This window comes from Carcharhinus amblyrhynchos, unplaced genomic scaffold, assembly GCF_965287045.1.
Source record: "Carcharhinus amblyrhynchos unplaced genomic scaffold, sCarAmb.v2.hapA scaffold_45, whole genome shotgun sequence".
Taxonomy (NCBI): domain Eukaryota; kingdom Metazoa; phylum Chordata; class Chondrichthyes; order Carcharhiniformes; family Carcharhinidae; genus Carcharhinus; species Carcharhinus amblyrhynchos.
The window spans coordinates 954,683-969,048 of record NW_027649786.1 but is presented as its reverse complement, the minus strand read 5'-3'; the positions used below and the strand labels follow the sequence as shown (position 1 = coordinate 969,048).

At 43.6% G+C, this 14,366-nt stretch overlaps 1 protein-coding gene across 1 annotated transcript in view; it reads left to right on the top strand.

The window, feature by feature from the left end:
- Positions 1–566: 566 nt before the first annotated feature.
- The window catches only part of LOC145337233 (butyrophilin subfamily 1 member A1-like), a 77,758-nt gene continuing 63,958 nt past the window's right edge, over positions 567–14,366 (top strand). The window contains exons 1-2 of the mRNA XM_080182024.1: positions 567–632; positions 5,421–5,484. Coding sequence (XP_080038150.1) covers positions 567–632; positions 5,421–5,484 — 130 coding nt within the window. The remainder of the gene's footprint in view (positions 633–5,420; positions 5,485–14,366) is intronic.

Genomic DNA, 14,366 nt, shown 5'->3' with positions numbered 1-14,366 from the left:
ATAATCAATGTTCCCTCAGTATCCCCTGTAACGCATGGATGATGCCATCTCCCTTCTTTTGCAGGCCAACCAGTAGAACAACGGAGTCCAGCAACTCAGAGGGGGACTTCTCCAACCCCACCATTGAAGTGTCCCAGCTGTCAGCCACACCAGCGCAGATACTCACATCTCAGTGGGATAATGAAGCAGGCAGGCTCCTGAGTCACTCATTGGTGAGCACCACACACCTGATTATCTACAGCAGGTGGAAGCAGGGATGTCCCAGGAGAGCGGCAATCAGAGGATTGCTGGAGGCCAGGACTCTGCCGAGCCCCACTGCTGATGATGTGCCCCTGGGTCCAATCATCCCACAGCTGCTGAAGCTGCAAAGGCAGACTCATGAGTATCAGGAAGGGATGTCAGCATTCCTTCTCGGACTGCAAGGCCAACTGGAGCAGTCCCATCATCATCTATCTGAGGGGATGGTGCTGTCACTTCAGCACAGAGAGACCGACACTGCAAGAGTGGCGTCTGTGGTGGAGACCTTAGTGCAGGAACAGCGTTCCATGGCAGGAGATTCCTGAACCATGGCTCAGCTCAATACCTCTATGGCTGAGCCTGTGAGCTCTGTGATGCTGGTCTTCAGCTGCATGGTACAAGTGTGGACCCACCAGTGTCAGCACCAGAGGATGGTGGGGCTACTGGATGTCATTCCAGCTGCTCCTTTATCCCACGATTTCTTAAGACAAGCAACCTGGTTCACTGATGTCCTTTAGGGAAGGAAGTCTCTCATCCTCACAGGGTCTGACCTACATGTGACCCCAGAGCCACAGCAATGGCCTCTGAAGTAGCATATCACTCAGTTGTCTCAGGGTAATTGTAATTTGTCACAAATGCCAGTGGTGCCCACATTCAATGAGAGGGTAAACAAAGTGAAAATATAAATAATACTGTGAATTAATTTGCTAAGTTTGTTTTCTTTTGTATAAGTTAGGTTTTATTAACTGTATTTCTTGAAAATTACGTCTTTAGGTTTTTTTTAAGTTGATAATGATGATGTTCGATTGATGTGAAGTGTGCCCTTAAAGAGTTAATGAGAACAGAACACGAGACCAGCCAAACACTTTAGCGAGTGACTCACTTCGAAAGTGAAAGCTTTCTGGGATTAACTGATGCGAATTCTTTTACGCCTTATAGATCTGGTAAAAAAAATCGATTAGATAGTCAGAAAGTAAGAGGTAAGTACCAAATATTCTTTATTTTCAGGGAAGGATGTACCTGTATCAGGGGAAAGGAGACAGAGGGTGTTTTATTACAGAAAACCATCAGAGTCAAACACAGTCCGGAAAAAGGCCGAAGCAGGAAGTCCCTTCGTGACAACTCGTAAATGAAACTTTTAAAATGAAATAATTTAGCCCTGTAGATAATTGCTCGATCTCCTGTTTAAGAAAAAAGCCATTTTATACAGTAGTCCATGTTGAGGAATTGCTACACTTGTTTCAGACAGTGATCCTGAACACTGAAGGGTGATCCGAGCAGCTCCTCTCTGACACTGCACGACAGCTCCGTCAATATTAACAAAAACACAGTATTACAGATCGGTGTAAATCGGAAACATATACTGTATTAAAAAAACCCAGGAACAGGCAGCAGTTCAAACAACATCCGCATTAAAAAGAATTTGTTGTATACCTTGAACCGAAGGAGGGAATTAGACAGTTTAAAGTGCTCGAACATGGTAACTCTCTGGGAACTTTTACAAACTGTTATCCAACTTATTTAAAGTCTTTGAACTTGAACAGGAAATAAACAACAAGTAAAAGTGAAGGTGGAGGCACAGACTAAAATCTATACCTCGGGGACCGTGCCTGGTATAGACGTTTTATGAATTGTGGTCTTGTTCCCGTTCCACATTACCCTCCTCGCACTGATTTAAAAACTCTCATCTCATTTGGATTTTTAAGAACATAAGAAATAGGAGCAGGAATAGGCCACCTAGCCCCTCGAGCCTGCCCCACCATTCACTAAGATCATGGCTGATCTGAAAATGGTTCAATTCCACTTACCCGCCTGCTCCCCATAACCCTTAATTCCCTTATTGATCAGAAATCTATCTACCTGTGATTTAAACATGTTCAACGATGTAGCCTCCACCACTTCAATGGGCAGAGAATTCCAGAGATTCACTACCCTGAGAGAAGTTCCTCCTCAACTCTGTTCTAAACTGATTCCCCCTTATTTTGAGGCTGTGTCCTCCAGTTCTTGTTTCCTTTCTAAGTGGAAAGAATCTCTCTGCCTGTACTTTATCCAGCCTCTTCATTATCTTATGTCTCTATAAGATCACCCCTCGGCCTTCTAAACTCCAACGAGTACAGGCCCAATCTCTCCTCATAATCTAACCCCCTCGTCTCCGGTAAGAACCTGGTGAACCTTCTTTGTACTCCCTCCAAGGCCAATATATCCTTTCGCAAATAAGGGGACCAAAATTGCACACAGTACTCTAGTAGCAGCCTCACCAGTGCCTTGTCCAATTGCAGCAAGACCTCCCTGCTTTTATATTCTATCCCCCTCGCTATAAAGGCCAACATTCCATTTGCCTTCTTGATCACCTGCAGACTGAGTTTTTGCGATTCATGCACAAGGACCCCCAGGTCCCTCTGCACAGTAGCAAATTGTAATTTTTCACCATTTAAATAATAGTCCATTTTACTATTATTCCTTCCAAAGTGGATAACCTCACACTTTCATAGTTCCAATCACTGAGGTTGGCCCAGAAAATTCCAGATATGCAGGGTAATTTTCAACCACAAAAATCTATCAGCTCAGACACCAGACGGACTATCTGTGAGCACAGTGAGTTGTCTAAGCTCTTATTTTCCCAAGACTCTTGGCAGTTCAGTGTTCTTCATATTAGCATTAACCATAGCTGTGATTTCCCCTCTGGCTGTAAGTGCTATATATGAGGTGGGTGTGCTGGTAGTTACTGGATCCCTGCCAGGACAGTATTACCAGGTGATCTATATCCTTTTTCCCCCAAACTCCTAAAGTACTGGAATTTAATCTACTTTGCTGATTGTTAATGTTTTCCCTTCCATCAATATTCTCATTATTCACACATTTTGTTTTAGATTTCTATTTTTATTTCTTTGATCTTGTTCCACATTCTGTTCCATGTGGCTGATCACTTTTGCAATTTCATCGTGCTGTTTTGCAGGCAATGCAGAGGTCATTCTGTGTCTTTTCCTGTGTCCCTGTTTTCTTTCCTTGTTCCTTTTTAAATATTGTTCATCTGTAACATCTTCCTGTCCTGCAAAGGTTCTGACACGGAAACCAATGCTTGAATTTTTAAAATGCAGAGTACATCCAGACTCTAGGTTGCAACATTTGTTTCAAAAGGATTAAGCATCAGAGTTGACTTGGTAACAGACTTTTGCATTCTGTCAGCCTAGCCATTTTAAAAGGACAATCAACTATTAAGAGGCTATCAGATTTGAATTTGATCGAGTTGCCAGGATCAAACCAATCCTGGTGTAAGAAAATTAAGATTGTCGCAGGTATAAAGGCCAGAGTGACGGCCATCTTAAAGCGAATATCTCCAGCGGCCAGGGCAGCCAGCATTCATCTCCATCCCCAGTTTAAATATCCCTTAAGAGAAGGATCCAGCTATCTAACAGAAGGATACCAAGTCAGACAGCAGACAACTACCAAGGAACTCCAAAAGCTTCTGAATTCCATCAAGCCTCAATATAAAATTTCTATGTGACTAAAATTCCATTATTACTGTTTTTCATTTCTGGTAATACATTTATTGCTTGATGGCATGATGGCACAGTGATTAGCACTGCTGCCTCACAGTGCCATGGTATTCCAGTCTTGGGTGACTGTGTAGAGTTTGCATGTTCATCATTGCGTGGGTTTCTGTCTGGGTGCTGTGATTTCCTCCCACAGTTCAAAGATGTGCAGATTGGGTGGATTGGCCATGCTAAATTACCCCTTAGTGTCCCAAGATATGTAGATTATTGGGGTAAACGCACATAGATGGGAAGAGGGGGGTGGTGGACCTGGATAAGAAGCCCTGTCAGTGTCAGTGCAGATTCAGAGGGCTGAATGGCCTCCTTCTGCCCAGTAGGAACATCAGAACATAAGAAATAGGAGCAGGAGTAGGCCATCTGGCCCTTCGAGCCTGCCCCGCCATTCAGTAAGATCATGGCTGATCTGTCGTGGCTCAGTTCCACATTCCCGCCCTCTCCCCATAACCCTTAATCCCCTCGCTTATCAAAAACCCATCAACCCGCGTCTTAAAAATATTTAGCGAGGCAGCCTCCACCACTTCAACGGGCAGAGAATTCCAGAGATTCACCACCCTTTGAGTGAAGAAGTTCCTCCTCAACTCTGTTCTAAACCGCCCCCCCTTTATCTTGAGGCTGTGCCCCCTAGTCCTACTGTCCTTTCTGAGCAGGAAGAGTCTCTCCACCTCTATCCTATCCATCCCATTCTTCATCTTATATGTCTCAATGAGATCTCCCCTCATTCTTCTAAACTCTAACGAGTACAAGCCTAGTTTATTCAGCCTCTCGTCATAGCTCAACCCCCTCAACTCCAGTATCAGCCTAGTAAACCTCCTCTGCACTCCCTCCAAGGCCAAAATATCCTTGTGTAAGTGCGGCTACCAAAACTGCACACAGTACTCCAGCTGCGGCCTCACCAGTGTCCTATACAGCTGCAGCAAGACCTCCCTACTTTTATATTCAATCCCCCTCGCTATGAAGGCCAGCATCCCATTCGCCTTCCTGACCACCTGCTGCACCTGCAAGCTGGGTTTTTGCGACTCATGCACAAGGACCCCGAGGTCCCTCTGCACCGTCGCCTGCTGCAGTTTTTCGCCCCGTAAGTAATAGTCCTTCCTACCATTATTCCTACCAAAGTGGACCACCTCACACTTGCCAACATTAAATTCCATTTGCCAGTTCCTGGCCCATTCGCCCAGCCTATCTAGATCCTTCTGCAGACTCTCCACACCCTCCGCGCAATTTGCCGTTCCACCAATCTTGGTGTCATCAGCAAATTTCGACACCATACACTCGGTTCCCTCCTCCAGATCATCTATATAAATGGTAAATAGCTGAGGGGTCCTATAGTTCTTGCTCTTCTACCTTGTCTCTGCTCTTTGATTTACTGCATCTTCCAAAGTATTTAAAAAGGAGGTAGGCAAAAGGCAGGTAACTATAGACCAGTTAGTTTAACTTCTATAGCAGGTAAAATGCTTGGATCTATCATCAAGGAAGAAATAGCGAGACATCGGGATATAAATTATCCCATTGGGAAGCATAGGTTCATGAAGGGCAGCTCATGTTTGACTAATTTGGTAGAGTTATTTGAGAGCGTTGTGTGCACAGTGGACAATGGAGAACCTTTTGGATGTGGTGTTTTTGGATTTCCAGAGGACATTTGACAAGCTGTTGCACCAAAGGCTGCTGCAGAAGATAATGGTGCAAGGTATTACAGGTATTGTATTGGCATGGAAAGAGGACTGGTTAACTAACAGAAAGCAAAGAGTAGGGGTAAATGTGTGTTTTTCTGGTTAGCGATCAGTGACGAGTGGTGTGCCTCAGGGATCAGTGTTAGGACTGCAGTTGTTTATGATTTACATAGATGATTTGGAGTTGGGGACCAAACGTAGTGTCAAAATTCTCAGATGACACGAAGATAAGTGGCAGAGCAAAGTGTACAGAGGAAACTGAAATTCTGCAAAGGGATATAGATATTCTAAATGAGTGGGCGAGAGTCTGGCAGATGGAGTACAATGTTGGTAAATGTGAGGTCATCCATTTTGGTAGGAATAACAGCAAAATAGACTATTATTTAAATGGAAAAAGATTGTAGCATGCTGTTATGCAGAGGGACCTAGGTGTCCTTGTGCATGAATCACAAAGAGTTGGTTTGTAGGTGCAGCAGGTAATTAAGAAGGCAAATGGAATTTTGTCCAAGATTGTGAGAGGGATGGAGTTTAAAAACAGTCAGGTTATGGTGCAGCTGTATAAGGTGCTGGTGAGGTCACACCTGGAGTACTGTGTACAGTTTTGCCCTCCTTACTTGAGAAAGGATATACTGGCACTGGAGGGGGTGCAGAGGAGATTCACTAGGTTGATTCCATGGTTGAGGGTTGACTTATGAGGAGAGACTGAGTGGACTAGGGCTATACTCATTGGAATTAAGAATGAGGGGAGACCTTATAGAAACATAAGATTATGAAGGGAAGAGATGAGATGAAGCAGGGAAATTGTTTCCACTGGCGGGTGAAACTAGAACCAGGGGGCACGGCCTCAAAATAAGGGGGAGCAGATTTAGGTCGGAGTTAAGGATGAACTTCTTCGCACAAAAGGTTGTGAATCTGTGGAATTCTCTGCCCAGTGAAGCAGTTGAGGCTACCTCATTGAATGTTTTTAAAGATAGATACATTTTTGAAAAGTAAAGGAATTAAGGGTTATGTTGAGCGGGTGGGTATGTGTCGCTGAGTCCACGAAAAGATCAGCCTTGATCTTATTGAATGGCGGAGCAGGCTGAAGGTTCTGCACACGAGGACGGCCTCAACCAGGATCTTGGGTTCATGTCACACTATCTGTAACCCCCATGACTTGCCTGGGCTTGCAACATCTCACTTATTGTCCTGTCTGGAGACAATACACATCTCTTTAACCTGTGCTTAACCCCCTCTCCAGTCACATTGTCTGCACCTTTAAGACTTGATTAGCTGGAAAGACTCGCATTCTAATCAGTATTCTGTAAACTGTGTGTGCTTTTATATGCTTGTTTCTGATCAGAACTCCCACTCACCTGACAAAGGGGCAAACCCCAAAAGCTAGTGGCGTTACTACCAAGTAAACCTGTTGGACTTTAACCTGGTGTGGAGACTTCTTGCTGTGTTTACCCCAGTCCAACACCAGCATCTCCACATTAAAACACACTCAGCAGGAGTATTGTGTCCAGTTCTGGGCATGAGCAGAGAATATGAAGGCATCATGTTTTTGAATCCCACTATCAAAGCTTCTCTTCTCCAGGCAAAACAGCCCCAACCTATCTTTGTAATTCCATATCCCTAAAATATTCCTCCAAAGCTTTTCTGCACTCACTCTAATGCCTTCACACCCTCTGCTCGTGCCCAGAACCGGACACAATACCCCTGCTGAAAGTGTTTTTATATCGGGTTAGCATAACATCTTTGCTTTTGTGCTCCATGTCCTCATTAATAAATCTGTGGGTCCAGAATTGCAGGATCTTAGTGCAGAAGGAGGCATTTCAGCCCATCGAGCCTGTGCTATTTCACTGAAAGAACATTCTATCCACTCGTCTGCCTTATTCACGTAACCTTACATGTTGTTTCTTTTCAGAAAAGCAATTCAATTCCCTTTTGAATACATTGATCCCAATCACCTTTTTGAGCGAAATATAAAAGCAAAATGCTGGATCTGAAACAAATCTCAACAGGTCTGACAGCATCTGTGGACAGAGTAGGGAGACATTGGTGAAAAGATCAAGAAGACAGCGCAGATTAAAGGTAATTAGCAAAAAATAAAATAAAAGATGAGGTAAATGAAAGCATTTTCACATAATGACCAGATAGCATCTGGACTGCCCTGTGTGTGTGTGGGTGGAGGCAGATTCAATGAAGGCATTCAAAAGAAATTGGATTATTAAAGGAAGAAAAATGTGGAGGGAAAGGCAGGAGAGTGGTGCTTGGTGAATTGCTCCTTCAGAGAGCCAGTACAGGCACATAGGACCAAATAGCCTCCTCCTATGCTATAACTATTCTATGATTCTGTACTTTCTTACATGAGAAAGATCCCAGGCACTATTTCTAAGAACCATAAGTTGATATCTGGCCTGTGATGTCCCACTCTCCTGCCTTTTCCTCAGAGCCAAGCAAATCTTACTTTCCAGTGTTTATCCAAATCTCTTAAATTTGCCTCCACTAGGGCCTCAGGCAATGCATTTCAGATTCTAATTACACAGTGCTTAAAACAAGGTTTTCTACATGTCATACAGACATACGAACAAAAAACCGGAGTAGGCTACTGAACCCCTCAAACCTGCTCCTCTATTTAGTAAGATCAAGGACCTGATAATAACCTAAAATCTGCATCCCATCTACCTCGATAATCTATCACACTTTTTGCCAACCAAGCACCTATCCACTCCTGCCTGAGATATTCAAAGACTCCCCCCATAACCTTCTCAGGAAGAGAGTTCCAAATTTATTTTTAAACAGTGACCCCCCACCCCCCAGTTCCAGGGGGAAATATCCTCTCCACATCCACTCTGTCAGTACAACTCAGGATCTTGTATGTTTCAAACAAGTCTCCTGTTCCTCTTCTGAATTTCTGCAGACACAATCCTAGCCTGTCCAACCTTTCTAAATAAGACAACCTGCCCATTCCTGGTAGTAGTGTCATCAACCTTCTATGAACTGCTGCTAACACATTTTACATCATTCTTAAATAAGTAGACCAATACTGTCCACAATACCCCAGATATGTTCACACCAATGTCCTGTAGAATTGAAGCATAACCTCCTTATTTTTGCAATCAATTCTATTCACAATAAATGATAACATTCTATTATCTTTCCTAATTTTTGCTAGACCTGTACACTAGCCCTTTGTGATTCATGCACTAGGACGCTCAGATCCCTCTGCAATCTCTTGCTATTTTCTCACTCTTTTATTCTTCCTGCCAAAATGGACAATTTCACATTGTCCCACATTACATTTCATTTGACAGGCTTTTGGTTCTTTGTCCATTCACCTTAAACCAGTTTCTCTGCCTCTCGTGGCATTGTAGAAGGCAGCTCACTATCGCCTCAAAAGTTAATTTGGGATCAGCAATCGTGCTACCTTGCAGCAAAGCTCACATTCCAGGAAAAGAATAAGAAAGAGGACTGACTGATCATCATGCAAGAGCATCTTCAGATGAACACCTTGCATCATATTTTGTGAATGGTTTCAGAGAAAGACAAAACAATACAGAGGTAAAAAAATATGATGCACAAATGTTCATAAGATATGTTCAGGATCTTCAGGCCCACAGTGTCTTGATTTCACCAAAATCACTTAATGTTGCACAGCCTATTTAACAATGGTATGTGAACACTGTACATAGAAGATTGATGAGAAATTACAACACAAATAATGAAACTGTTACTTCTCTCTGTCTCTCACAGGTGATGGTTCTTCTGATAAGATCCCAAGATGAGAGAGGTTCAGCACATTGTGTTGCTGCTGTTTATGATTCTGGTCTCGGTACATGGTATGAATCATTATAGCTTCTTTAGTTTTATTAAAAGTAATTCAATGATATTGTTTACAATACATCATAAGATTCACTCTTCTATAATATTACCAATGTTTATTGAATTTATAGTAGTTTATTCTTAGTTTATACTGAGAATGTTGTTCACAGATTTAATTGTGTTCTGACACACTCCTGCTATAGCTCTAGTGTAATCCACAGGAAACTGGAGAAGACCTGGTGATAAACAATCCAACTGATCCCAGGATTTCTTGACAGGCCTCATTAATAATCACAGAATTGTTATGGCACAGGAGGCCTTTGGCTCATCATGTCTGCACTAGCTCTCCCAATGAGCAGCTAACCTAGGCCTATTCCCCAGTCGTTCCCCTTAACAATGAACATTCCTCTCTTCAGATAACAAGGAGCAGAGTCTCTATCCACCAGTGACAGTGGGTATTCCCTGTGCAGGAATTCCCTTATCCCAGTTTCTGGAGAAGGGATTTAATTGGAAGAAAATCTCGATAGGTGTGTCCAAGTGGGGATCCTAAATCTCTTGGTGTCTATGGGCAGCTTTAGGCTGCACAAAGCAGATTTATGAAGATGTTAGCAGGAAAAAAAACAGCACCATTGAGCTGGGAACAATGAGCAGGTCAGGCAGCGTTTGTGGGGAGAAAAACACAGAAACTTTCAGACCTGATTTGATTTTGATTTATTATTGTCACATGTATTAACATGCAGTGAAAAGTATTGTTTCTTGTGTACTACACAGACAAAACATACCGTTCATAGAGAAGGAAAGGAGAGCGTGCAGAATGTAGTGTTACAGTTGTAATTAGGGTGGAGAGAAAGATCAGATTAGTGCAAGATAATGCCCATGACTTCAATCAGAACTGAAGAAAACTAGAAAGCAAATAGGTTTGAACATGTGAGAGGATTGAGGGAAGTAAGGGTGAAGGGCAGGATGGGTGAAATGAAAATAGGTTCTATTTCTAACATTGTCAATGATGGCCATTGCAAAGACATGGTGGTGGTGGGGGGGCGGGGGGGGGGGGGGGGTGGGTAGGGGGAGGGTGTGATCTTACCAAAATTCTAAGTGCCAAACTAGCGTGAAAGCCCCCCTCCCCCTTGGGTGAGCTCTCAGTTGTAATCGTACGGCACTGAGCCAAAAATAATATCCCAGCAGGAGTTGGGATGGAGACTAATCTTGCTGATGAAGCCAGCTGCTGAGTTTGTTTCACAGGCGCCCTGATCTCCCGTATACTGTGGACACTTTGTTGATCACGTCCCCCTGCAGAGCTCCACTGCCCTCCACACTCGGCCCCACACCCCTTGGCACAAACCCGATTTCTCACCTCTCGCCCAAACTTACCACCTCGCCGAATGATGGGTGGGATGAGGTCGTGAAAATGCACCTTTGAGTTTTTTTTCATAAGATTGCACCCTTAGCGTCTGTTTGGCTGGAGCTAACTAGAACAACTAACCAAGGAAAGAATTCAGTGATGGAACTAGTTTACAGGCCTCTAACTATAGTCACACTCTAGGGCAGCGTATAAATCATGAAATAACAGAGACTCGTTTTAAAAAAAAGCTCTATCAATAGTCATGGGAGATTTTAAACTTCTTGTAGATCGGATGAGTAAAATTGGCAAAGTAGCCTGAGGATGAGTTTATAGGAGGTATTGGAGACAGTTTCTTAGAATGCTGTACTGGAATTAACCATGGAGCAATCTATTTTACACCTGGAATTGTGTAATGACAGTAAGAAGTCTCACAACACCAGGTTAAAGTCCAACAGGTTTATTTGGTAGTAAACACCACTAGCTTTCGGGGTTTGCCCCTTTGTCAGGTGAGTGGGGAGTTCTGATCAGAAACAGAGCTTATAAAGGCACACACAGTTTACAGAATACTGATTAGAATGTGAGTCTTTACATCTAATCAAGTCTTAAAGGTGCAGACAATGTGAGTGGTGATAGTATTAAGCACAGGATAAAGAAATGTGTATTGTCTCCAGACAGGACAGTAAGTGAGATGTTGCAAGTTCAGGCAAGTCATGGGGGTTACAGATAGTGTGACATGAACCCAAGATCCCAGTTGAGGCCGTCCTCATGTGATATCGCCAAGTTCTGCACACGTGATCAGAACTCCCCACTCACCTGACGAAGGGGTAAACCCTGAAAGCTAGTGACGTTTACTACCAAATAAACCTATTGGACTTTAATCTGGTGTTGTGAGACTTCTTACTGTGTTTACTCCAGTCCATTGCTGACATCTCCATATTGTGTAATGAGGCAGGGTTATAAAATGGAGATGATTTAGACTGAACCTTCTGAAGCCCCACTCATCCCCGTGATGATGTCGGATTTTTGGGTTACTGAAAGCTTTTAAACATATTTTGTTTTAATGCCCTAAACAAAGCATCTCTCTGGACTGCATTCCTTTGCAGGCAGTGTAGACATTACTGGCATGATTCTCCCTAAAATATTTCAATACAAACTCGGCTGCCTGACTGTTGGCGAGGCGAGCTGGTAAGATTGGGCGGGAAGCAAAAGATCCTGTTCACGCCTGATTTTTCACCTCCCTGGATCATACCAGCCCTGTTTTGATGGAGAAGAGCACAAAGCCAATTTAAATATTAATGACATGCTTTGCATGTTATTAATAGTCCTGGATGCCATCATCCGGCCTCACTTACCTTAATCACCTCACTGGCTGAGGTTCTCCATGACGAGAATCAGGTATGGTCCAGGCATGGTGGCCTCACTGGGAGGGATTGAAGACCACTGAAGCCCCTGGCCAGTCGGGCAGCGAGACCAGGCATTGCTCACTTGGCATCCTGGCAGAGCCCACTGGACACCATTGCTTTGCTAGGGCCGGAGGAAGAGTGGGGGTGGAGTGAGTCGGGACGGTGCCTGAGGGCAGAGCCATGGCAGGGTGGGGCAGGCAAGCAGGGAACCCCGCAGGGGTGGGGGGGCCACACTTAGGCCGGAATTCTCCAGTCATTCACGCCCTGCAGCCACCAGTGAGAATGGAGAAGTCAGCACTTCGCCAAATTTCCATTCACTGTAGCAGCCCTGAAGAATCCCAGCTGCAGGTGAGGTTGGAGAATCCGGCCCATGAATTTTTTTTGGAGCCTGGGGAGATTCTCACTGCGTTCACCCACACTTCGGCTGAAATCTTATGGCTGCTCGTGTGGGGATTTCCTGGTCCCGGTGCGGTGAACAAAGATTTGTCTGACCGTCAATTTCTCCATCCTGGCTGCAGCAGCAGCAGAGCGTGACGGCTGCTCAGATCGTGCACTTAGAATTCTTTTTGGAGTGGGGACCTAAAGACGTCAGCGAGCCCGGCTCCTCGAAGGCCAAGACTTTTTTTTTAAAAGCGTGCCCCAATCTCCAGACAACTCTCTGCCTGCTGCCTCCACTCCTTGTTGGATGAGAACACCCCCTCCTATTCACTAGTACCCCTTTTAGCAATGCCAGCCTGCACCCTGGGTGGGCATTGCGAGGGTGTCGAGGACAGTGTCAAGACAGTAGCCAGCCATTTCCATGACCACCCCACGGGCTTCAATTGCCTCCAAACTGCCAGCATGGCCATCATGACTGGTCTCCATTTACAGAGACCAGTCGTTATTTGCACCAGGTTGCTGCTGTGCCCAAGGGTCAGAGATTTGCAGAAGCCAGAAGAATTCAGCTCCAAATTGACCCTGCATGTTTAATTGAATATTTAAATATTAATCTGGTTCACGACCCTCACTGCACGTGAACCAAATTATGTTGGGGTGCAGGAGCTGGGATCATCCAAAAAGGGATTCTCACCAACTCTAACCTAATCTTCTCAGAAATAAACATTCCCTCCAAAATACTAGCGTGAGCCATCAACTAGGTTATTCGCAACAGACCTCACAATATATATTTCCTCAAGATAAAAGTGATAACACAATGGAGTCTCATGAAAGAAATGTGGGTTTAAAATTAGTGACAAACTTAAATTATAAAAGAGCCTGAAAATAGAGTTGACTACAGTGCACTGGGAAAACAGGTTAAAAGATAACAGGGTACAAAAGCAATAATAGACTTTAAACAAATATTTCACAACTCTCAACTAAGAATTCCACTGAGAAAAACACCCAGTGAGAAAGATGCAGCATCCATGGTTAAATAAGAATGTTAACAATGATATCAAATTGAAAGAAAATGTGCACGATGCTGTGAACATTAATGATTGGTCAGAAGATTGAGGAAAATTTTAGAAACCAGCAAAGGATGAATATAAAATTATAAAGGGGGAGAAATTCTGGAATTAGAAAAAAGGAAGAAATACAAAAACTACTATAAGTTTATGAAAATGAACAGTGGCTAAACTAAATATGGGTTCTTTAGAGGATGAAACTGAGAAAAAGAACATGGCAAAGACTTTGAACAAGTGATTTTATCTTTCTTTAAATTAGAAGACACAGAAAGCTCCAAGTGTAGGAGAAAATCAGGGGCAAAAGAGAAGAGAGAACTTAATCTCGTACAATCCCAACAGTGCAGAATGGGGCCATTCAGCCCATTGAGTCTACATCGACTCTCCAAAAGATAATCTTACCTAGATCCACCCCAAATTCCCAAAGCACCACGCATACACCATGGCAAATCCACTAATCTCTGCAGACTAATGGGAAAATGTACTGTGGCCAATACACCAAATCTGCACATCTGTGGACTTAAAACAATTTTAAAGCAGACTTAAAACAATTTTAAAGCAAACTTAAAGTAATAACAATAGTGTTGGGAAAACTAATGGGATCAAAGGTTGACAAGTCTCTAAACCTGATGGCTTGCATCCTATGGTCTTAAAAGAAATAGGAACAGGAGTAGGCCATTCAACCCTTCGAGCCTGCTCCGCCATTTAATAAGATCATGGCTAAACTAACACTCGCTAAGTTCACTTTCCTCCCTCATCTCTGTATTCCTTAAATTCCCTAGTGATTAAAAATCTATCGACCTCAGCCTTGAAAATGCTCAAGGACTTGACCTCCACAGCTTCCGGAGATGATAAATTCCAAAGATTCCCAACTCGGAAGAAATTATTCGTCCAATTCATCTTGAATGAGCACCTCC